Below are 24,463 nucleotides of genomic sequence, written 5' to 3'. Positions count from 1 at the left end.
TTAGAAAGCTTCAGGAGCCCAGCAGATAACCCTACTTAGAAAACATGTCTGTAAAGCTGGGAGCTTTCTTTGCTAACTTTGAATTCATTGATGCTGCTCTGGGATGAGCTGTCTCTTTTACAGGTTACTCCCCAGCCTCAGTGAAGCAGGTATCTCCCGTACACCCTCTCATCAGGAGGCCTCCCCCACGCCAAAGCACCTGCTCTTCCTCCAGGAATGCAGTTCTGCACCATCCAGTCCGGAAGTGAGGCTCCAACCCTACTGGGAGTGAGGGTATCCAGGATAAGGAAGAGAAAATTAGGCGGTGGATCCCAAAGACACGTAGTGTTGTTTTTCTGGGACCTTGCCATTTGGCTTTCCTGAAAATTAACCTTATTAGTACCGTGACCAATGATAACGACTCCGGAGTTTCCACCTGCTTCATACTCTATGTACCACACTCTTGACTGCACTTTTTTTCATCTGTCCTCAAAATGACCTTAGTAAGTGTAATCGCCATCGCTATATCAGAAGTGGCAAAACTAACTCAGAAAATCTAAATCATGTTCCCCGAATGTGCAAATAATGAATATAAGCAAGATTCAAGCCTAGCTAAACTGGCCCCCAAATCTCAAATCTCATTATTTATTAGACCTCCTAACTTTGGAGAGATAGGAAAGGGACAACTCTGACAGTGATCAGAGGCTGACATTTGTACAGCAGAGTGCTGGCTCATAAGCAGATTGTCCAGGACGGGAGCTGGGGATCATCAGCCCACTGTTGTGACTCTGATCATCAGTTAGATCAAACCGGTTGACTATTTACCCTCCTTCTAATACACCCAAAGATAGTCTTTTAATTTGGAAATTTTAAAAGATGCAAACATTTCATCAAGAAGGATTAGACTCATATTATGGAGTCAGCAGCATATGAATTCTACAAATAAAAAAGCACAACATTCAAAAGAAATATCAGCATATTACTGCAAAGTAGTTGTAGAGTTAAGTCAATCTTTGCCAAGAGGTATTTGTGAGGGCTTTCCTGATCCTTTTCTTTTCCCTCTGGGCTTGTCGTGGCTCTGAAACATCGACCAGCTTCAGCATTCCACACAAGTCCATGTCCTGGCCCGGATCAGGCTGGATGTGTGCAGTGGAAAGACGGTGGCTTCGGATGCCAGGCAGAGCTGGTCTCGATTTCTGGCTCGGCCACTAACTCACTCTGTTGGACGTGTTAGCTAATCATCCAAGTTGTCAAAGTCCCAGGATTTCATCAGCGGCATTTGTTGTTTCTTGGGTGATTTGCATTCTTCTTTGGCTGCCTCACAAATTAATAAAAATGTTGGAAATTCTGGTCCTTTGCAAAGTGCCAGATACAAAATGCTTTTTCCTTTCACCTCTGCTAAAGAAAAGAAGTAGTTTTCCAATCATAGTATTGTCTAGAGAGCATTCACCCTGGTCATCAGCCACAGCCTTTTATGTCACACCACGGATCATTTCTTGTGCTCACTTTCTCATCTCTGATCATCTTGGCATCTTTCAAAGTGCAGGGATCCCTGCACTGCATTCTATTTGCACCCCAAAACGACTCATCTCTCACTTGAGAGGGAATACTCTGGATCTTACCACATAGGCCAATAAAAATGGGAATATGAGTGTGTTTGAAAAAACACATCATCTTCAATCTGAAAAAAAGTCTAGAACACACCACTTGTACAGTTTTAAAGCAATTCATTTTTCACCCACTTTTCTCTGATTCTTGCTCTCAATTTTACTTTCTCTATTGAGAAACCTCTCAATAGAAAGAAAATCCATTTTGCTGCAGTTTAAGGCACTAAAAACATCTAGAGTGTCACCAAAGATGTCTTATAACCTCATTAAGGAGTGTGGTGACCCCTAAAAAAATTGGTGACTTTGGACCAAACTGGGTTTTAGTTATTTTTATGCTACTTGTTAAGTGACTATTCTCAATTGTGCATGTGTATCTATCTCTGAATATTACACAAATGTATATACACATATAACATATATGTATATATGTGCTCGTATACCCATACATACATGTGTGTGAGTGGCTTTGCCTCCCAGGGAATGTGTGGCAATGTCTAGTTGGCAGAGACCAAGGGTGTTGCTTAACACCCTACAGTGCACAGTTCAATTCCCACAAATTACCGGGTCCAAAATGACCATCATGCCAAAGTTGAGAAGTCCTGGTCTAACCCCTCCTGTGCTTGGGATGGCTCAAACTGCACCTCGAGGGCAACAGATAGTCCTCTATTCTGTGCACTTAGTGAAAGAGGTGGCTGCTTTGAAGAGACTCTGTACTTGGACATTGTAAAAGGATACGTATGAAGCGTACGCAAAGAGTGTTTGTGGGGATCAGGAGAACATAAGGAAAGTTCTTCCATAAGAAATCTAGGTTACTTGAACTTCCTTGTTGTGAGTATAACCTATTTGTCGTTTTCATCCCACTTTGGTCCCCAAAATAATTAGCTTCTTCCACAGTCTCTCTCTATCCAGGATCATGTTCTTTCATTGAGTTCCCCACACCAAGGCCAGAGGGACTTTCCAAAACCCAGTGCTCTTCATGTCCCTGCCCTGCATAACCTGATGACACCTTCACATCAGCCCTGCACCAAACTCAAAGACCTCTGTCTAGCACCCAGACGGGCAGGTTGCTTCCTGCTCTCTGACTTCTGGACTCACCTCTCCCCTAAGGACACCTCTGCCCAAGCTTCACCTAATGAGCAGCTTGCTCACAAACAGATTGGCCCATTCATTTGTACATGTATTCTTTCCTGCCTAGAAATCTTTTCCTTCTCTATACCTGGTTAATTCCTACTTGTGCTGAAAGATTCAGCTCCAGTGTCACATCCCTCATGAATTCCTGCCTAGTACCCCCTATGTCTCGCTGAACTCATGGGCCCTATTATGAGCACAAAAGAATAAAATTAATGTCTCATCACCTATTTGTCATGCCACCAAAGAGTGAGCTCCTTGATACCTGGGGACTCATTCCTAGAGCCTAAGCAGTCCACAGCACCTACCTAGCAGCGAGCTCATGCTGGCTGGCTGGATAGGTGGATAGGTGGATGGATGGATGGTGGGTAGATGATGGATGAGTGATTGGGTAGATGGATGAAACTACTCTTAAAGAAAGTCTCTAGTGAGACTATGACATTCACAGGAGAACAGCAAGCCACTTCAGCTTAGCCACATTTATTGGACAGTTAAATATAGCTCATTGCAGATGTCCCCAAGGAACATGAGTACACACCACATGGGAGCCCATACATATGGACAGAAAACATTTGGTGTCAGGAAAAAGTCTGGTGATGTGGCAAAACAGCTCTTCTCAACTGAATGGGGCAGGAGAAGACTAGAACTCAGAAGATCCTCCTCACAGTGACCAGCAGGCCTTTATTTGGATCATTAGACCACTGACATTTCTGGGGAGTTCTTAGAAGCATAAGCAGACGATGTAGAGAGTAAAGATTCTGGCTAAGTCATAATGCACTTTGCAGAAGGCCGTCAGGTTTTCTCTTCAGCTTGTGGCTTGCTTTGCAAGAATTGGTGGGCTCGGGCCAGTCTAGCGGTCGGCAGGCTTGCCGGCAGCAGGCGGAGGGGCTGCAGCCTCACGGGTGGGTGAGCTGGTGGGTTTGGCCTCAGAGGGTTGGCTGGGGCTCTCCTCGGAGACTTCCGGCTTGCAGGGGGTTGAGTCAGCGCAATCGCAATCGGGTTGGCTGGACGTGGACTTTTTGCACTCAGGTTTACAGGAGTCACGGTCAGAGAAAGGCTGGCGGGAGCAGACCGGGCGGTAGGAGTAGGACGTGTAGCAGGTGGGGCGGCGCAGGATGGAGTAATACGGGCGATAGCATGAAGGGCGGTAGGAGATGGATGTCACGTAGGGTTGCCTCAAGGTGATGGGTCCCGAGCAGATGGGACGGTAGATTGAGCGGCAAATCGGACGATAGGATACCGAAGCACTGCAAGGCTGTTTGCAGGAACTGGGTATGTAGAAGGTTCTAGGAGGACACACTGGCTGGCGGATGGCAGATGCAGAAGACCCCGGTCGGCAACAGAGAGGTTGGCAGGAGGTGGGTGGGCAGGACACAGGCTCACAGCAGACAGAACGACAGCGCTTGACCATGTAGCAAGGAGGTTGGCATGGGCGGGGCACACAGACACATGGCGAGCAGGGGCTGGACTCAGAGCACACAGGTTGGCAGATACTGGAGACACCGCATGAGGACTCCTGGCAAGTGCTGGAAACACATGGTGGTTCACAAGGACTTGGAACACAGCAGACAGACTGGAGGCAGACAGGCTCACAGACCAGAGCCATACAGGTGGCTGGATGGCAAACTTGGGGCTCTGAGCAAGGTGGCTCACAGGGACTGGAGTCACAGCAGACAGGCTGGCAACTACTGGTGGCAGAGCAGACAGATGGACAGCAGCTAGGCGTGGGACACACTGGCTGACAGCACGTGGGCTCACAGACCACAGGTTGGCAGGAGCTAGGCACCGTGCATACCTCTGAACAGCAGCTGGGCTCACAGATGACTGGCTGGCAGCAGGTGGGGCCGCAGAGGATGGGCTGGCAGGAAGCGGGCACGCAGAGCACTGCTTGGCAGGGAGCCGTCTCACAGCACACGGGTTGGCAGCAGCTGTTGTCAGAGCAAGAAGGCTCACAAACAGTGGCCTCGCAGCACACAGGTTGGACACAGCTGCTCACGGAGCAGGAAGGCTCACAAATGGTCGCCTCTAGGCACACGGGTTGAACGCAGCTGCTCACAGAGCAGGAAGGCTCACAAATGGTGGCCTCGCAGCACATTGGTTGGCAGCAATTGTTCCCGGAGCAAGAAGGCTGACAGCATTGTGAGCTGCAGCTAGATGACCCACAGCTATCGTCACAAGTCACCAGCTGCCACGTCTGGCTCTGGCAGGAACTGGGCAAGCAGATGGGCCCTCCACAGCTCACCTCAGTGGAGCAGAGAGACATGGCTGGCAGGGAGGGACATTTTCTAGAACAGCAGCTGCCAGACATGGTGGAGATACCTCTGCGTCCTGTGAGTGCTAGGAGGGAGCTGCCTGACTGGGCTAGCCTGGCCAGGCCCTCCCTTTTATACCCCCTCACTGCTGAGTGCTGTTGGGGGCCCCTGCATCTTTTCCTCATTGCTGTTGGGGCCACTTTGCCAAGGAACATCTTATGATGCCAACATTTGTTGATCTAGAAGTTGTTTATCTCCCCATAAAGCAGATGTTTATTTATTGACTTGCTAAATTTGGAAGCCTCAGAGCTACAGGTAGTCTTGGAAGAAACATCATCATCTCCAAGATGGAGGGTCTATATTTCCTAGCATCATGAACAGGGAAAGAAGGAAGGAACTTACAATTTATCCACCTTCTCGTCATCCATACTGAGCCTTGGGTTGGGCACAGAGGATGACCACATGAATGAGATCTGCTCACCCATGCTCCTGGGTCTTTCTCTGTAGTGTGCAAGCAAACTCACTGCAGTGCAGGGATCAGCTTCACAAAGACACACAGGGATTAGCAGAGAAAAGCAGGGATGTACTCATTCAGGGAAGAGACATCTACACTGGATGTTAAGTGACTATCCCTTATAACAACAATCTTATTTAAAAACCATCAGTGAGGCAGAAATTATTCCTCCTCATTACAGATGAAGAAAGGGGGAGGAATCAGAAAGGCCAAGTCACTTGCTAAGTATGACACACAGCCTATCCCCTCATCTAGGGCTGCTGCCCCTTCTCCTCGGCAACCTGTGTGGATTGACCTTTCTTAGGAGAAAGGTCATCACATCAGAGCCACACATCATAGGCTCAGCCTTGCCTTGAAAGCACTTGATCCAGCTTCTCTGCTTCTCTTCCCTCTTTTCCTTCCACCCGTGACTATCTCAAGCATTCTCTCTGCCTTTTGGAGGTTTTGACCACTGTGCTAGTCATCCATCCACTCTTGCTTCATTACTGTAAGCAATCATTCACTCTGTGTCTCTTGCTCATCCATTCAACTGAGCTAACACTGAGTTCTATGTGAAGGATACTAAAAGAATGAGTCCAGTTGGGTACAGTGGTGCAGGCCTGCAATCCCAGCTGCTCAGGAGGCTGAGACAGCAGAATCACCAGTTCAAAGCCAGCCTCAGCAAAAGTGAGGTGCTAAGCAATTCAATGAGACTCTGTCTCTAAATTTAAAAATGCAAAATAGGGCTGGGGAAGTGGTTCATTCATCAAGTGCCCTTGAGTTCAATCCCCAGTACCAAAAAAAAAAAAAGGAGTTGCAATTTCAAAGGAGCACAAGTGGAGAAGAGAGGTTTGCACATCCATAAGCAATGATGGGTTACAAGCGCTATGATAGAGGGATGTACAGATGCTTTCAGGGGCAACAGGGGAAATACCAACACTGTTTTTGGGAAGTTAGGAAAGCCTTCTCAAGGAATATGATGGCCAAGTTAAATCCTCAAGGGAGAAGGATGAAAGACTGGCAAGAACTGGAAAAAGATGAGCTGCAGAAACCAAAGACACAAAAGCAGAGTGTGTTTGGGGAGCAGCTAATGGTTTAACCTAGCCAGAATGGAGAGCACAGGGTACGTAAGGACAGTGGTGGTACTAGATTAGTTCCCAAGTACCCCCGTCGTGTAAAGCCTTGTGAACCATGGGTAAGAAGTCACATTTTATAATGGTATCTGGGGGTTAAGGAGTAATGGTATCTGGGGGTTAAGGTATCTGATCAGGTTTGCCCTTTGAAACTGTCTCTCTGGATATGGAGAGGAGAGGAAGAGGAAGAGATTCTTCTTCATAGTTCATATCATATGAGATATGATATCATATATAAGTACATCTGGGCTAGGGCTTCTGTCTATTCACTGATGCACACCCAGCACCCATAGCAGTGTTGGATACATAGGCAGTGCACACTTAATATTTATTGAATGAACAAATGAGAACCTCTGTGAACAGCTAAGAAGGGCCTCCCTTGATAATTCAAAGAAATCACTACCTCTACTCATGTATCCAGGAGATGTAGCCATGAGCAATAGAATAATAAGCAGCTCTGAGTCACCATCACTCAGAGCAGACCCACTGGCCTCTTGGCAAGTCTGTCACATTGCCATGCACCTGCTCTAGCTGTGACCTTATCCTGAGGATTAAAAACTCAGTTCCTAATAGGTTAGTTCCATCCAGAGCAAAAATTACTTAAACATTAGAGTCTGAAGCTAAACCAGGGTGGAGTCAAATCTTATATTCTTTCCAAACACAGGGCATATTAATACCAATGACATTTTTAATAAAACCAAAAAATGAAATGACAATAAGCTATGGCTGTATGATCTAAAATGGCTATAAAATTAAAAGACTGGTAATATCAAGTGTTAGCAAGGATATGGAACAACTAAAATTCTTAGACACAGCGGATTGGAATACACAATGGTGTACCCACTTTGCAAAGCAATTTGATCATTTCTTACAAAGGTAAACTTTCATGTATCATTTACCTAGCAACTCAACTCCTGGGTATCTATCTGAAATAAATTAAAACATATGTCTACAGGAAAACTTAGACACAAGTGTTCTTAGCAGCTTTTTTCATAATAGCCCCAAACTCAAAAAAATCCGAATACCCATCAATAGTGAATAGGTCTTTAAATGGAGTTTATCCATACAGTGGAATACCATTCAATAAAAAGGAATGAACTTATTGATATCTGCAAAAAATATGGACAAATATTAAAAATGTTACACCAAGTGAAAAAAAAAGAGTTTACACTGTATTATTTCTTTTATATGGAATTCTAGAAATGGCACCGTGTCTAATGATATAGAGAACAGACTAAGGATCGCCAAGGGCTGGCAATAGGAGACTGATTGAAAAGGGGAGAATTTGGGAGATGATGGAAAAGTTCATGTCTTGAGTGCCATAGTGATAACACAGGTATCATATGTACAATGGTCCAATGTCATCAAACTGTATTCTACACTATATGGGTAACAGAGATAAGATCATAGCTGAGCTAGATCTTACTGGAGATTGTGCTGTGCTCTCGGCTCTTGAGTCTTTGCAAGAGAGGATTTCAAGCAAGATCACAAGACATAGTAAAAGTGTAGCAAAATTTATTAGAAGAGAAAGAACAAGAGTGGGGACATCACCCTCTAGTGAAAGAGTGTCCTCTCAGGAGAACGACAACTCACTTCTTTGTGATCTCAATTTTACTGGGGTAAGAAGGGAGGTTTCTGGAGAATCCTACCCAAGCACCACCTCTTAGCTGTTAACTGACAGTAGGATTGTGTCCGATTTTTAAATCCCTACTGCATATGTTTCTACCTAAAGGATCTCCCAGTTATTTGGGTTTGCATAAAGGTCACAAAAGCCTTCTTTCATCCACTTCCAGCCTGGAGCAGGGTGACTTGTGTTCTTTTTATCATCAGAGGAGTTTTTGAACTTATATTCCTCAACCTTGGGAGGAAAAAACAACCCTAGAAATAAAAAGCTCATTAGTCAAGGGCTGTACCATGCTGTTAGGTTTTTTAAACCACAGCAGGATCGGAGTGGCCTAGGAACGTCGCTTCAAAGAAAAACGTGCCGAGAGTGAGCACATAGGCTTTATCTGTAGAATTAAACCTTTAAGCTCCATGTGCTCACTGCACATGTCTGCCTGCTACCTAGCAGTATCTCAACAAAACTGACTCATAAAAAGTGAAACAGAACATTTTTAAAAAGCAAAAAAGTAGAATCAGCATAATTCCAGTTGTAAGTATGTTGGCAAAAGATAAATCTCAGTAACAAACGCTAAGCATTCAGAAGGCTATTGTTTCTTCTTTATATTTTTCTATAGCTTTTTGTATTTTTAGGAATCATTGATATAATAGTTCTGATTTCCTGTTTATCCAATGGAGCATTGTTTTGTAGGAATGAAAACAAACATTGTTCGTCTAGGGCAAGATCACTTTCAGCAAAAGGCCAAATCAACTATCTTTTGGGGTTTAACTTAGCTGGGCTCACACACCTGCATCAAGCCCCCTAGCAGATATGCACCTTCCCCTCCTGAGCAGAAGAAATACAGCTGGCTCCAAAGCAAGAAAAGCCAAACTGAGCCAGAGCCTGGGGCTGGAGGAGGAGCTGAGCTGCCCAGAACTTCCCTAGGACCTGTGTTCACACAGCCTTGCCACAGGAATCCCATCCACTCAGAACCAAGCCTGTTTTTACCAAAGCCTCCTTCCCTGGCTTTTCCAGAAAGTTCTGAACAAGCCAGAAGGCCTCCTGCTGAACTATCCTAGGAAGACTGCTGTCCAAAAGGAAGCCAGGCCCTTCAATCAAGACCAAATTTGTCCAGCGTCAGTATTGACCACAGAACTTTTAACAATACAGGTCCCAGGGTTCCCTAGACCCTACAGCTAATGGATACAATCTCCTCCGGCAGTGAGGCCCAAATTTCTGTATTCTTAAAAGCCTCCCCAAGCCAATGTCATGCAGCTGCCACATACATCCATGCATCTCTAACTTCAATGCAAAGAATTACCTGAGATTCTTGTTAAAAACACAGATCCTCAGGCCAAGCCCCTATGGATTCTGGTCCTGTATGCAGGGGCAGGTTCTCCAGTTTTAATTAGACCCTGGTGATTCTGGTACAGGCGATCCACACAGCACATTGCAAAAGTCCTAGCCTGGATTGCCAGAGTAAATTTTCCTAACCTAGTCCCAGGAGGGGTTGAAGGAAGAGGCAAGAGGACTGATGGGGTTATGCCAGCACACTTGAATTTATTAAGGGGTTAACAAAGTTTTTTTTATTGTTTTCTCTTTTGGGTTTTTTTGTTTTGTTTTGTTTTTTGGGGGGGTCTTTGTTTTATTTTTATTTTTATTTTTTTTTTAAACTCCAAAGCAACAGTAAGCTAGAGAGGAAGATCAGTCCCAAACACCTTGAATGAGAGAACGTACAGTGACAAGACATCGAACTTCTTGCAAATAAGGCCTTGGAAATTCATCCTTTGAACTCGGGGCTCACTTCCTTGAGACCCAGTTTTAATTTCTCGCCAAGAAACTGGGCTATTGCTCTCAGCGCCTCGAAGCACCAGGGCAGGCGCTGGAGAACCAGCCCTCGTCTACAAGTCCGGGAGAGGTCCGTGTCTTGCGGGCAAGGAGGGCTCTGGAGAGGAAGGGGTCTCCAGCTGGAGCAGATGGAGGCTGTCGCTGGCACCGCCTCCTTGGTAGGTAGGGCGAAGGTCTTCACTTCGTGTCGCATACAGGTGTGGGCTGGCAGCAGACAGGGCCGGAGGAGCAGCCAGAGCCGCAGCAGCCGGAGCCACAACAGCTGGAGCCGCAGCAGCTGGAGCCGCAGCCCCCGCAGCCTCCACAACCCCCGCAGCCTCCACAGCTAGATCCACAGCAGCTACTCCCGCAGCCACAGCCTCCGCAGCCTCCGCAGCCAGAGCCTCCGCAGCCACAGCAGGAGCCGCAGCAGCCGCAGCAGGAGGGCTGGCAGCAGCACTCCTCACAGCATTCTTGTTCTTGTGTGCAGCAGTTGAAGCAGTCCCCTGGGCAGCACCCCATGGTCCCAGCCGGTCAGCTCGCAGGTCAGGAACGCAGCCGGAGCTCCCCCAGGTCTGACAAGTGACCAGCCGGACAGCAGCTTTTATATCCCCCCACCCCGGGATGTTGGCACGAGAGACAGGATGTTTGCTTTGTTATTATTTATGTCCGTTTCCATACGAACGTCTCATTAACTGGCTGTTTATTTTCCAGCCCCGAGTACCTCGACTCATAAAAAGCCCCACTCGTCCCAACTGCTATTTGTCCAGAGGGTAAGAATACATCTTCCAGAAAGACCTGTCATTAGCCTGGGTTAAGGAGAGAGGAAGGGGAAGCTGGCCACAGATGGGGGCTCTGGAGTTGGGGCCCGGCTGCCGCACCTTCTCTGGGGCTAAGAGAGGACCCCAACACTCAGCAGCGCACCTTCTGTCATGGATGTGGGTCCTGGGAAACCAGAGCTGAAGCTGGAGGCTCTGGTTCCTCCTGCCACGGGCAGAGGCCGAGATTGAAGGTCTGATCATGTGCCTCCTCCCAGGTGGAAATAGCATCTCACCCCAGCCCATGTGAGCCCTGCAAATATTTGTGTCTGTGTGTGGTATGTGGAGTGTGCCGCGCATGTTTGTTTGGGCTTGGTCGGTGAGCATCAATCACGGAGTAATAACCGACTTGTGAAATGGAGAAAGACTCGCCATAAAACTGCAAAAGGCAGGGGAACCACATTCCCTCTCAGCAGCAGAGTGATCTGAACCCTCAGACTTCTCTCTGCCCAAGGGAGAAGACAGGTGGGGAGAACTTCCACCCCCTGGCCACAGGCCTTTCCTTGATGCAAGGAGGAGATGCAGGAAGGAGGGAGGGAAGAAGAATGGCTGAATATCCAAAATAGAGCATCAGAGTAAGAGTGTTGTACACCTTTTTTCTTTTCTTTTAAAGAATCCCAACCTTGTAGACCACCTGTCAGAATTTGGGATTAATATGTAAAATACCCAGAGGGTCATCCCAGGAAACACACTGTCTTTGGAAAAAGACTAGAATCCCCAGAGGAATAAGGTCCAGGTGTAAATTCTGAGATGGTTCAAAATGTCTGTCTTGGCATTTGGGGCTTTGGTACCTTGTCATCCTCTTGGAATGATAATGAATGGCAGCTCTGGAGTGGACAGGCTCAGCCCTCTAGAGTACAATACCAGTAAGTGGGGGACTGGAGGGTGGAAGGTTGGGGTGGGGGGGACCAAGATCAAAAGACACAGCCCTGCCTTTTCATTTCCATTTCCTGTTGAGATGGACCAGGAGGAAGGCAGCTTCTAGAGGGGATAGATGGACTGAGGACAGGAGGAAGGTGGGGGCGTGAATGGCAAATGGCAAAGTGGTTCTGATGTGACACTCACTACCTCACAGGATGTGGAATTTTAGAGCTGAGAGGAAGCCCTGAAAGATCATCTGGTCCAGGGTTTCTAAACCCAGTTTTATATCTGGATTGCCTCGAGGTGGCTTTTGAAAATGCAAATCCCCAAACTGCACTCCAGTCCTATGCTCAATCAGAATATGTGCTCATGAAGCTACCTACTTTAAAGTTTTTAAGATGAGCTGGACTGTCAAAGAGTTTAGGAAACACAGATGTGATTCAATACCACCGTTACCATGCACCCCGAGCACTTGTGTTTGGTGGAAGATGATACCAAGTTCCAGAGAGGACACATTAAGGATAGACTGGACCCATAGCCAGATGTTCCCTTCCCCAGCCCAACGTTCTTGTGCAATACGATGTCTGTAGATGGGCACCTCTCGGGAGTACAATACAGCAAGGTGCATGACAGACATATCCTTTTATTTATGAAAGGTAATATATTCACAAGATGCTACGGTTTGGATGAAATTTGAGTGTGTCCCTCAAGGCCTCATGTGTTAGGAGCTTGGTCCTCAGTTTGATGATGTGAGAGGTGGGATCATTCAGAGGTGGGGCCTAATGGGACTCCTTAGGTCATTGGGTACCACCCCCCACAGGGGAATGCTGCTCTCCTGGAGAAGTACTCTTGAGAACTGCTTATTATAAAAGCCTGATCCCCTCCCCCTGATCCACTCTCTAGCTTCTTGTCTGGTGATATCATGTCTCCCTCTTGCATGCGCACCTGCTATTTGTGATGCCATTCCACCAGGAGACTCCAGAGCTGAGCCAATACTAGCATCATGCACTTAAACCTCCAGAACTGTGAGTTGAAGAGACTTCTTTTCTTTATAAAGTTATCCAGTTTTAGGTATTTTGTTGTAATAGCAATAAACTAAGGATAAAAGATACACAGGAGTGTGCAGTGAAAAGTCCTCCTCGTCTTCCTATCCATCATTTACCTCTTTTGCCTCCTACTCACCCTCTCTGTTCTCCCACAATTACTTGCTCCCTCTGAGCACCAATTGCCTCATCTATACACTGAAAATTGTGGTAATAATAGTGCCAATCTCATATAGCTATTGTGATTAAATGAGTGACTGTATATACATAGACATGAAGAACAATGATTGGCCCCATGTAGTTGGATAAGCACTAGTTATTATACACATACCAGCAAATAGATACAGGTGGTTTTGTCCATTACATAAATGATAGCAAAATATATGTATTTTATGCAAGTAACTGCAAATAGGAAACCAGATGGGGACAAATAATGGCTGCCTCTCCCCAACAGGATAGGAAATAAAGAGACCCCTTTATTTTCAGTGACTGATGTGGGACACATCCCCTCGCTCTACAACAGTATCCTGGAGACTGAAGTAGTGGGTATCCCAGCTGCTGCACCCCAGGCCTCCTTCCCCATAAAGAACGGGGCAGGGAATGTTGGCAGGAGTGGGGGTGGGGGTGTGATGAAGATGAACACTGGGTGCAGAGAGCAGCAACAATGCCAGATGTCCAAGAATGAAACATTGAACAAAAGCAGCAGATTGTTCAGAGGGAGTTTGTGAACAGAGGAAAGTTACAGCCAGAACCTTGGTTTCAACTTGGAGCTCCAAGTGGGGAGGGGTCACAGGGGTGGGCTCCTCCTTATAGTTGCCCCTTTGAGAAAAGGGGGAAAGGTCTAGCATGGAAGCAGAAAGGGTTGGGTGAGCTGCCCCTCCTCTCGGGTGGTCACAGAGAACCTGGGTCCCCTGAACCTCACCTAGTTGTACCAGGTGACTCTGCCTCTCCACTGGTGCAATAGACACTCACTCCCAGGGTGAGGGCCAGGTGGGCTGGGGCCTCTGTGAAGAGGGGTGGAGGACTCTCCCCTTCCTCCCTTCCTGGACCCCAGAGGCGGCTGTCTAACTTAGTGCGGGGGCTAGAAAAGGTGGTGAGGGACACGTGTTGGCTGGGGTCCTCCTGCTGGCCAAATAACAACCTCCACTGGCCACACCTGCTATTGCCAGTACAGGGGAGTGGACATGGCAACATGAGAGGGGACTTGGACCCCTTTTAAGGCCAAGGGAACAGTGACCTTTTAGGGAACACCATAGTGGAGGGGCAGAGAAGAGGGACAGCCCCAAACCAAAATCCTAGAGAGTGAGAGGACACAGCTGGCAAGGTGGGACTAACTATTGCCCGCTTCCAGTGAGCCTCTGTGCGGGGAGAAGGGTGGAGGGAACTGAGACCGGTCCTGCCCCTACTGGCCTGCTGTGCAGTGCAGGGGGGCGGGGTCCAGGGTGCAGTAGTGCCGCATTCTGGTAGCCAGTGGTGACCTGTGGGCCTAGGGGAAAGATGGGGCCAAGGGAGTTGCAGGGCAAGTGGTCCCGGTCCCAGAAGGAACCTGCTCCTCAGGTTTGGGAGGAGGCACAGGGCATGAACCCTGCTCTTTCTCCGAGGACGACTCCTCCCTTCCTCCTTCTCCAGCTGTTCAGATCCGCAGCTGGTTTCTCCCTTGGAGTTGCAGTTGGTTTCCCAGGTCTTGGCAGCCTCTTATATTTGCTCGGCTTTGGGGAGGTCAGCCCAGGTGAGAGGTGCGTTAGGTGTTGGTACCTGGGCGAGCTTCGGGTGACCCCTATCCGTCCCTCGCTTCTCACTGCCATCCTTTCCGTGCCTGGCGGCCCAGGGCTGGCTGGACTTGGTGCTGGACTTATCTCCCCTTCTCCTCCGTCCAGGTGAGAGTGCCCTGCTCGAGAGGCTTTGTGCTGGACTTGCAGCAGCAAATGCAGGTGCCTTTCAGGTGCCAGCACCAGAAAGAACCTGGCTCTGTGTCCCATCAGAGGACTATACACATTGTGATTGACAGTGGTCCTCCCCCTCCTTAAGGTGTCTTAGATCCTTCTATATGGGTACACAAAGAAGTTCTCCATAGTATTCTGTTGTTATCAGTAACTTATATTTAATCACTCCCTGTGAGAGCCATTTAAGTTGCTTCTAATATTTTGTATCTTCCTATTGTAACTGTGCTGCAGTGAATAACGTGTACCTGAATCATTCCATATGTGTCTTGCCACATCCCTGCCAAAAGCTCTTAGAAAAGAAATTGCCAGATTGATGGATCTTTGCATTTGTTATTTTGATGGAGATTGCCAAATCACCCTTCATGAAGATTGTACCAATCTCCACTCCCATGAACAATGTGCAAGAATGTTTTCTCATTCTTCACCAACAAAACACATTATCAAGGGATGTGACCTTGCCAATCGGATAGGAGGAAGATAGGATCTTGCAAGAGTTTTAATTTGCATTTCTATTATTGTGAATGAAATTGAGCAATAGTTCATATGCTCGAAAGCTGTTTATGTTCCCTGTCTTGTAATTATCTTTTTATCTCCATCACCCATTTTTCTCTTGGGTGGTTAGTCCTTTTCTTTGATAGGAAGTGTGAATAGGAAATGAAAGTTTTACTACAGAGGAGTGGAGGTACACGTTCCCGTAGATCTTCCTACTAATGGTGCCTCTTTTCTTTTGGAAATTGTGTCTTTTACTTATTTAGCTAGAAAAAGGTCCACGTGTTTTCTTATTAACCTGTACATATTTTTACAGAATAAAGTTATTACCTTTTTGTTGCAAAAAGAAAGAGAAAAAAATGACGTGACATGAAATGAAATAATAAAATGAAACAAAAGTTTTATCCGTGTTAGAATTTGTAAGTATTTTTCAGGTTGCCATTTGCTAAGTGTTTATATTATAAATTTCATACCTGCTTACTGTGAAATTTCTAAAAAATCAAAAAAAAAGAGAGAAGAAAGTTAAAGTAACCTATAATCACAACAAAGATATTTACTGCTAGTATCCTAGTTTTCCTTTTAGGGTTCTAGTCTAAAGAACTGCATATAAATATTTATATGAATGTAGATAAATATATACATATATCTCAGGTACAAATTTCCAAGTCTGTTTTCTAAGGTACATTAAAAATGCAGGAACTTTTTTTTTTTCTCAAAAATCACTTTATTTATTTCATTCCAGTTTATGGGGAGAGAGGAGTGAGTTCTATGTAAACTCAGACTGTCCATTCTCTCCTAACTTCAAAATCTACTTTGAATTGTCTAACCTAAGGGCTGCCTCTCACTTTAGTAACAACCCCACCCTGGGAGTAATGACTATAAAGTCCCCACTACTGCCCATGTCATGAAGAAAGAGCAACAGTCAAAGAAAATGCAGAACAAAATTAACACCTAGGATCCTCTCTCATATTTTTTTTTTGCAATTAAAATCATATACAATTTTATTTGTATATTGCATATCAATATCATACTTAATCTGAGAAAATGTTCATGAGTATATTGATGGTGAAATATGAGAATTTCTATTTCCAAGTTGATATAAACCTTCCCTGCTATTAAATATACATGTTGGTTCTAGTTTTTCAATATTAAAAGCAAAACACTAAGAAATTCTTTCAATATGAATCTTACATATTTCTTTTCTCCCTCAAATAAATTCCTAAAAATGTAACTACTGAGCCCTTAGGCATGTTAGTAATTGTAATGACATTAATGAATACTTTTAAATCACTCTCCAGAAAATTGTCCCCATTTGTGTCCGTTTCACAGTGCTTTCACCAATACCAATCACATATAATTTTTTAAATCCCCTTGTCAGTTGCATAGGCCAATCGTGAATTCTATATTGTAGTGTTTTATTTGTACTTACTTAATTATTAGGGCATTTTTTTCACAGTTTGCTATTTCTCCTTTAGGAAGTGACCTGTTTCTGATTTTTCTAATTAAGCTATTCATCTTTTCTAATTTAATTATAAGATCTAACTTTATGCAAAGTAATCACTTTTGTACTGTGTCACTTATTCAGGTTGCAAAATTTGTCCCAGGCTATCCTTTTAATTGGGTCTATGCACAGACTTTTCTGTCTATGTGAACAAATCCATTTCTTATTTTCTTCTTGCAACTTTTATGTTTCAAAAGTTCTTTCCCCATCCTCAAATCAGACAACTGTTCACTTTATTTTTTCTAGTTTTTATGGTTGCATTTTTTTATACTTAATGATGTTACCTGTCAAGAATCTGTTGTGGTGTGTGGAAGATACTCTTTTGTTGTTGTTGTTGTTGTTTTAAAGTGTCTTACTTTTCCTAATTGGAGAACCCCAGTGCCCTAAGTAAATGAATGCTTGCGCAAGAACGGGATGCTGAGGTCATCAAAACCCAGGCATGCCCTCTGTTCTGGTGTCCTCTAGTGTTCACCTGAGGGCTTTACACAGGTACTTTCTAGTGGTTTAGGGATTTTCTGTTGTTTTCAGAGATGCTCACAAGATGGGTTCTCATGCTGGTTTCCCCAGAAGCAATAACACAAAAATTTGGTTTGACATGAGAAATCACTACATTTACATAGCACTGACTTAAATCATGTTTCCAATTAACCGTATCATGCAAAGGAGGCACAGTATCAGCACCGGCCAGGCTCTGCATTAGGCATCTTATATGTTTTCTTGATTAAAATTTGAGATAGCTATGTATAATAAAAGTTCATATTTTCCCTTTGTTTCTGTGGTTGGTTGGTTGGTTGGTTGTTTTATGGCTGTGGGGATTGAATCCAAGGCTTCCTGCATGCTTGGCAAGTGCTCTACCACTGTGTTATGCTCCCAGCCCATTCTTACTTTGTACATGAGAAAACTGAGGCTTATGGAGGGCACGTATTTTAAGTAGAAGATACAGAGCTTGCATTCAAATCCAAATCTGTGTGCTTCCGAAGCCTGTCCTCCTCCTTCTGTGTCTGGCTTTCCTAAGAGATCCACAGAACATTACCTGTCTGTCTGAAGGCCAGCCCTCAGTTCAGAATATCTGCAAGGGATTCCAAGTTGGACAGTGACAGAGACACAGCCACCATGGCTGTTTCATTCACCAACTTACAGTGGCTACTGTAGACTGGGGAATCAGTAAATACCTGCTAAATAAATAGAATTGTAACTGAATGTGAGACGGCCTTCTAGTGTCAACTCAAGGACTTTGGGGTCCCTGTCACCCTCCACCTGTCATCATTGCCAATCACTGCTCCTCTCAATCTTGGATCTAGAAGCAGCACTGTGCAATAGAATGTTCTCCGGTAATAGAAATGTTGTGTATTACACTGCCCAATATGGTAGCCACCAGCTGCCTGTGGCCACTGAATACTTGAAACGTGGCTATTGTGATGAAGAAACTAAAATTTTAGTTTCATTTAATGTTACCCATTTATATGGAAATGGCCACGGGAGACTACTAGCTCCCGTATCAAACAGAACAACTACGTATGTTGTATTCCAGATGCTGTGGCAGGCTAGGATCTTTAGATTAATCGATGTGGTGCAAACAACCAAATATGCTATACATTTTTACGCCATTAATTATTTATTTTAAAATTTTAGAATAGTTTCAAATTTACAGAAAGTTTGCAGAGATACAGAATGTTCCAGGGTCCCTCAATCCCGTGCCCCTGTTGACATCTTACACTTTGGTGCATGTTCTTTGTCACCGCAAGTACACCAGTACTCATCCCTTATTGCTAATTAAGTCCACGTTTTGTTCATGTGTCCTTAGTTCTTGTGCCGTGTCCTTCTCCTGTCCTAGGATCCCACCCAGGAACCCACATTGTATCCAGCCACTGTGCCTCCTTGGTTCCCTGAGCTGTGGAGTTCCTTGGACCCTCCTTGCTCTTGAAGACTCCAATGGCTGAGGGGTTTGGAGCAAGGATTTTGCAGTGTCTTTCAACCGGGATTTTTCTGAGGTTTTTTCCTCCTGGTGAGACTGGGGTTGGGTTTTGGAGGAAGATCACAGAGGTAGAGTGTCAGTGCTTCACATCATGGTAAGGGCTGACCCTGTCAGCTTGACTGACCATTGCTGCTGTTACTTTGATCACCTGGCCAGGGTAGTGATTGTTAATTTTCTCCAACCCATGCTCCTTCATGGGCTGTGTATGTAATGGAGGGGATATGCTATACTTAAAAAAATTTTAAATCTTCTTAAAAATATCAAAAAGCCAGGCACAATGGCCCATGCCTGTAATCTCAGCAATTCAGAGGCTGAGGCAGGAGGATCACAATTTCAAGGCCAGCCTCAGCAACTTAGCAAGGCCCTAAGCAACTTAGCAAGACTCTGTCTCAAGATAAAAAATAAAAAGGGCTAGGGATATGGTTCAGTGGTACGTGCCCCTGTGTTTAAATCCTAGTGCTTTTATATATATTATATTATATTATATTATATTATATTATATTATATTATATTATATTATATTATATTATATTATATTATACACACACACACACACACACACACACTAAAGAACAGACAAGAGAGATGAACCTCCAAATAATCATCACCAAACAAAGTAACAGTACAGGCAAAGTGAGCACTGAGGCTGCTCCTCCTCCAAGGGCATTTACTGAACTTGGTAAACTTAAATCACAGTCTTTATGCTTTCTCAGGGAGACAGAAACAGAAGACAGACTCCAGGAGCCACCCAGGATAGAGACATCTCTAGGAGACCCTCCTCCCATAAAACTGGGTCTCCAACGGGCCACACCCTTGTTTTACAGTGACCCAGAAAGAAACTCAGCCCTCCCACTCTCATCATCAGGACCCTACCCTATAAGGAAACTTGTTTTATGCATTATCTGGATGATTTTAAAAAAAAAAAAAACCCAGACCATGAATATAAAGAGACCTCTGTATGGAAGTGTCCCCAACACACTGGCAGACATAATTGGCATAAATGTCAATCCTTTGGGGGAAACACACATCATTTCACCATGACAATTGCTATAAATAATATTCCCAAGGAAAGTGAATATGGTGATCCTCATTGCTATTCACCAAATAGTTCTCTTTTCCTTCAAGAACATGGCAGGAATGTACTGGAGTTCTGTCTACTTGGAAACTGAAGTGTGTTGACTTCCAGAATGAAGCTTTATGAGCCAGTGCCCTTTTTCTTAACCCTGCCAAGCAGCTGCGTGGAAGTTTCTAGAGTCAGGGCCACTGCTAGCCTGAGATCTAGAGAAGTACAATGCTTAGAATTCTCCTACTCACGTGGGACCTAGAGTTTGAGCAAGAAATAAACTCTTGTTCCGAGAAGATTTGGGAAACGGGGTGGGGGGGGAGGCATTGTTTGTAACTTGGGTAACTGTAAACTTGCCTACTCTGATTGATGCAAAAAAATAACAGAGAAGATGTATTTTAAACTAGTGCTACCAAGGTTTTGTGGCTGTTGGTATTTCACTCTAAGTGGGTTTAAAATCAAATAAAGATAGGATGAGAGGTAACGCTAAAGACTTCCTTGGTTTTCGTACTCATTCTCATTCAAATCTCTTCTTCCCAGAGACAAATCCAAATCATGGATTATCCTTGTCACATTTTATGATACTACCAACGTGTATGTGAATCCAAGATTTTTCTTAGATCTAGGTATAAATATGAACTGGTATTTTTCAATCAACTTACTTACTTGGATATGCAATTAGTGTGAGTTTAAGAGAATGCCTTAGTCTAACCAAAAGGCTCGCTGGGTTTTTGTTTTTTTGTTTTTTTCCCCACCAGGTCTATATTCCTTATCATTTTAAATCACTACTTAAAAAAATTTTAGAATCCAAAAAGCTTTCTAGAAAGGATACCTTATGTTATTACCTTTGATCAACTTTGGTTCAAAAGCCCCTGGAGCTTTATGTCTAGCCAGAGATACCCAGTTCTCCAGAGGGAGGAGTGCCGGGTTTGTGTTCTCGCGACTAAAAGGCTCAGGGGTCACTCTAGTTAAACTGGGCTAACTGGGCTGCACGAAATAACCACACAAGAGACACAAATACCTTTTTCTTTGGGGTTGCTGTGACGGCTCCTCTGACCTTAAGGGTCTGCAGAAAAGAGAGAGCGAGAGAGAGCACGCGCTGACCCCTTTTATTGAGGGAAGCTATTCAAATGAGGCAAGGGGTCAGGTCTCAGGGGGCTGAGTATCTTCATGATGTCCACTGTCAGCAGGCTGACTGACACCTGGGTAGGCCACACCCAAGGGCACAGTAAGAGAAGGGGACACACACAAGGCACTTCCATGGAAGATTCTATCCTAAACAGGGCAAGGGGTTAGATTACAAAGGAACAGGTGAGCGTAGCTTCACTCATGGGGCTGTAGCAAGACACACCCATTTCTGTGACTGAGCGCCTCAGCACCCAGCTGGGGAGTGTAACTCAGTCACCCCTAAGGTTGGCCTCCCACAGAGGAGCAGTAAGGATAAGGCTAAGGCTGGGTCCCTGAGCACCACCATGACCAGAGTGTGCCTGGAGACTTTCCAGATCTCCCTGTAAGCATTTGGAGAAGCACTGGAAACACTCTTGGCATGAGTTCAACTAGCGTGTAGTCGAGTCACTTAAGTTCTTAATTTCTCTTTTGTACTAAACATGATTCAAAAATTGCTTTCTGTAACTCTATCCTCATCACCAAAGTTCTTTCAGAATGAAGTTTCATGCCTAATCCTATGAATCTCACGGTTGTTAATGTCGGAATAAGTCATCACCTTCAAAGAACACGGTGACCTGGTTAAGAGAAAACGGATTACTCCTTTCTCATCAGAAAAAGTTACTCATGTGTCTGCCTGTTCCCTGCTCTTCTCAGAGTCACCGAAGTGCACCTTCCGTCGATAAATGAGAACATTTTTGCTGCATGACATGACTCGAGCCACCTCTTTGTGCTTCATTTCTTCATCTGCCCTAGATGGGCTATTAATATCAAGCAGGTATGTTGTAAATTATTAGCTGAGCACCTGGTGTGTTTCCTCCTATGTGCCTGTCATTAATGCACTGCAAGAATCAGCTGCCCCCCACCACCCACCTCCATATTGGGGATTGAATCCAGGGATGCTAGGCAAGCGCTCTACCACTGAGCTACCTCCCCAGGCCTTGCCGAATCAGTTTTTAAATGTGAAAAATCTTCGAAGATATTTAAATTAGCTGACTTGAGGGCTAATCTAGTGGGGGGTAATGGCCTGGATGCGTGATTGTGGAGAGACTGCCATATGCATTCGTTAGGAGTTTTGCAAAGCTCCAGAGTACACAGAAGCGGAAGACCAGACACCTGTGTGGCTCCATCCACCCCAGCAGGCAGCCTTGCTCTTATTCACTAACGACCCCCATGGGTCATAAAGACCTCACTGGGAGGCCAAGACCCAGAGGCCAAGCTAGAGAAGAGGGGCAAATGATGGCCTGCAGACACCAGAGGACAGAACTAGAAAAGGTAACGCCAGTAAACCAAGGAGTCAATATGGGATGAGAAACGGGAAGGGAAGGCAACGTCACGGCAGACACAGGGCCAACAGAGACCAAGTGACAAACTGACAATTTACAAATTGTTACAGAAGAAACTTCCTTTGTTTCTTTTTCTTTTTTCCCCATCTTTCTCCTTCCTCCTTCCTTCTTCCCTCCTTCCTTTCTGGTCTCTCCCTCTCCTGCTTCTTCCCTTTCCTCCTCCTCCTTCCTCTCTTCCCCCTACATTTCTTTCCAGAGCATGAACACAAACCCTCAGTCAGTGCATAGCAGTAAGGCAGACGTGGGATTTTCTAAAATTGTTGGCATCCAAAGCCAAAGAGAGCTTACTGTATCTTGCCTGCAAGATTCTGGATGCTTCCCCAGCCCACGTATTTCTCAACTGGGGAATAGCTCCCTTCCACCAGCCCACCTGTGTGTATCCCCGCATTTCTGTTCAAGATACGCTGCCTCCGGCAAGGAATCTAACTGAGCATTTATCAAGAACAGACTTGAAACTCTTTCATCTTTGTCCTCCACCCCCAGAGTCTGCCCTTCTCAGAGGGACTTCACTCTGGGTTGGTATATAATTGTGTTTACCCTGCAGCCTGTAGCAGTGCCTGTCGAGGTGACCTCTGTCTGTCCACCCTGCCTGGCTCTTTGACCCGTGGACCACCCACAGCTCTGCTCCCAGCATCCAAGATACTCATAAGCAACCTTCTCTCAAATTTTTCTCTGCAGTTACCAGCCAGCCATATTCCACAACCAACCAGCAATGGAGTCAGCAAGAGCAGATATGAAGTTATTACGAGAATAATTATCATGATCATACTAGGAGGAAGGGAGCAGGATCTTCCTCCTAACACAACACCTACACGTGCACACACGAGTTCGCGCACACACGCTGCTGTACATCCATGCGTGGGCCGGCATGCACACACACATCTGAATTCATTTCTCTCCAGTTCTCAGCCCTGGAGGTCAGATCTCTCACTTTCTTGTCCCATCCACCCCCTTGGTGGCCCTCAACTCAAGAGAACTTGAGACCAGGTTTCCACCTGGGTTCAAATGGATTGAGTCAGCAAAATTTTAAATCTTAAGGATGTGGATTCTCTGTCATGAGCAATAGGAAAAGGGATGAGGACATAAAAACACAATTTCCTCAGGGTCCCTACAGAAGCATACAGAAACTCTATTTCCTGAGCACATCCTTTGCATCAAGTGTTGGGTTAGCTTTGAACAGCATACTCTCCTTCCATCTTTTATTTTTGAAAGATTAAAGCAATGAGGTGATTATTATTCCCCCATTTTATAGCTTAAGAAATTGAGGCTCAGAAAGGCCACACACCACACTGAGGGCTGAGCTCCAGAGACAGGTTACAGCTTTGATCGAAACGGAAAGGAGTCTTTTCAAGCCTGTGGCCCCCACTGAGATCGTGTGACCCAGGGATTGGAGACACAGGGCCCTTTTCACCTTTTGACCGTCTTTAAAACCTTAAACACACGCGTTCCAACGTGTCACACCCCAAGCTTTTACTTCACCAGGGTGGCCACTCACCTCACTGGTGCTGCCACATAAAGTCATCTCGGGTACATGCCAACATGTCCCGGCCACTGCCGAGCGCTTTGAGTTTCTTATAAATATGTCATTGAGGAAGCTGTCAATCTTCCCTGGTCTTTACACTTGAGACGGGTGCTTGTCCCTGCATGCAGTAAAAGCGAGAGTGAGAGCAGGCTGCCTCCACACACCTGCAGCGGGCTCAGAGGCCAGGCAAGGCTGGGCATGAGTTTCGCAATGACCCGGGCAGGCCACATCATGATCGTATCTTCTTCGAGTTTGAGCAATCCTTGTAGTTTTTGGCACTTTACTGACTTCCCTGTTTCTGATGAGGAATGTGAGCAGCGGTTAGCTGTCAGTGACTCTATGAAACAAAACAAAACAACACAGTTGACTTGTCATTGTCATCTACGACCCCAACGCCTCCAACAGGGCCGTTCAGAACACCTACACCCACTCAGCCACCCAAGCACTCCATTTAGTAAAGCTGTCAATCAGTTCATCCTTTTAACTCTGCCAAGGCTTCACTTCACATAAAGTCAGGTCCTCCCCTTCCCAGCTCATCGCCACAGACACGCTGGCCCTCCCTCACCTCCTTCAAAGGCATCAGCTTCGTTTCCACTCTTGACTTTCTGGTTCCTCTGTCTGGAAGGAAGGCTCTTTCCCTCTGATCTGTTTCTTCTCAGGTTGCAAGTCACAACTTAGATGTCATCTCCTGTACAAACTAGTGCTGACCAGGGTCACCA

General features: G+C 45.4%; 2 protein-coding genes across 2 annotated transcripts; both read right to left on the bottom strand.

Annotated features, from left to right (window-relative positions):
- Positions 1-3,313: 3,313 nt before the first annotated feature.
- Positions 3,314-5,022, bottom strand: Krtap16-1 (keratin associated protein 16-1). The gene has a single exon (XM_005321839.3). It carries the CDS (start codon positions 5,020-5,022, stop codon positions 3,565-3,567), a length of 1,458 nt encoding a protein of 485 aa, XP_005321896.2. The 3' UTR covers positions 3,314-3,564.
- A 5,195-nt stretch (positions 5,023-10,217) lies between these two features.
- On the bottom strand, positions 10,218-10,560 carry Krtap17-1 (keratin associated protein 17-1). Its single transcript, XM_005321840.3, has one exon. The coding sequence runs from the start codon at positions 10,539-10,541 to the stop codon at positions 10,218-10,220; it is 324 nt and encodes a 107-aa protein (XP_005321897.1). The 5' UTR covers positions 10,542-10,560.
- Between the last annotated feature and the right edge of the window lie 13,903 nt (positions 10,561-24,463).

The sequence above is a fragment of the Ictidomys tridecemlineatus genome, chromosome 3 (genome assembly GCF_052094955.1).
Source record: "Ictidomys tridecemlineatus isolate mIctTri1 chromosome 3, mIctTri1.hap1, whole genome shotgun sequence".
Classification (NCBI taxonomy): Eukaryota; Metazoa; Chordata; class Mammalia; order Rodentia; family Sciuridae; genus Ictidomys; species Ictidomys tridecemlineatus.
The sequence above is the reverse complement of the archived record's forward strand: the minus strand, read 5'-3'. Positions and strand labels throughout refer to the sequence as shown.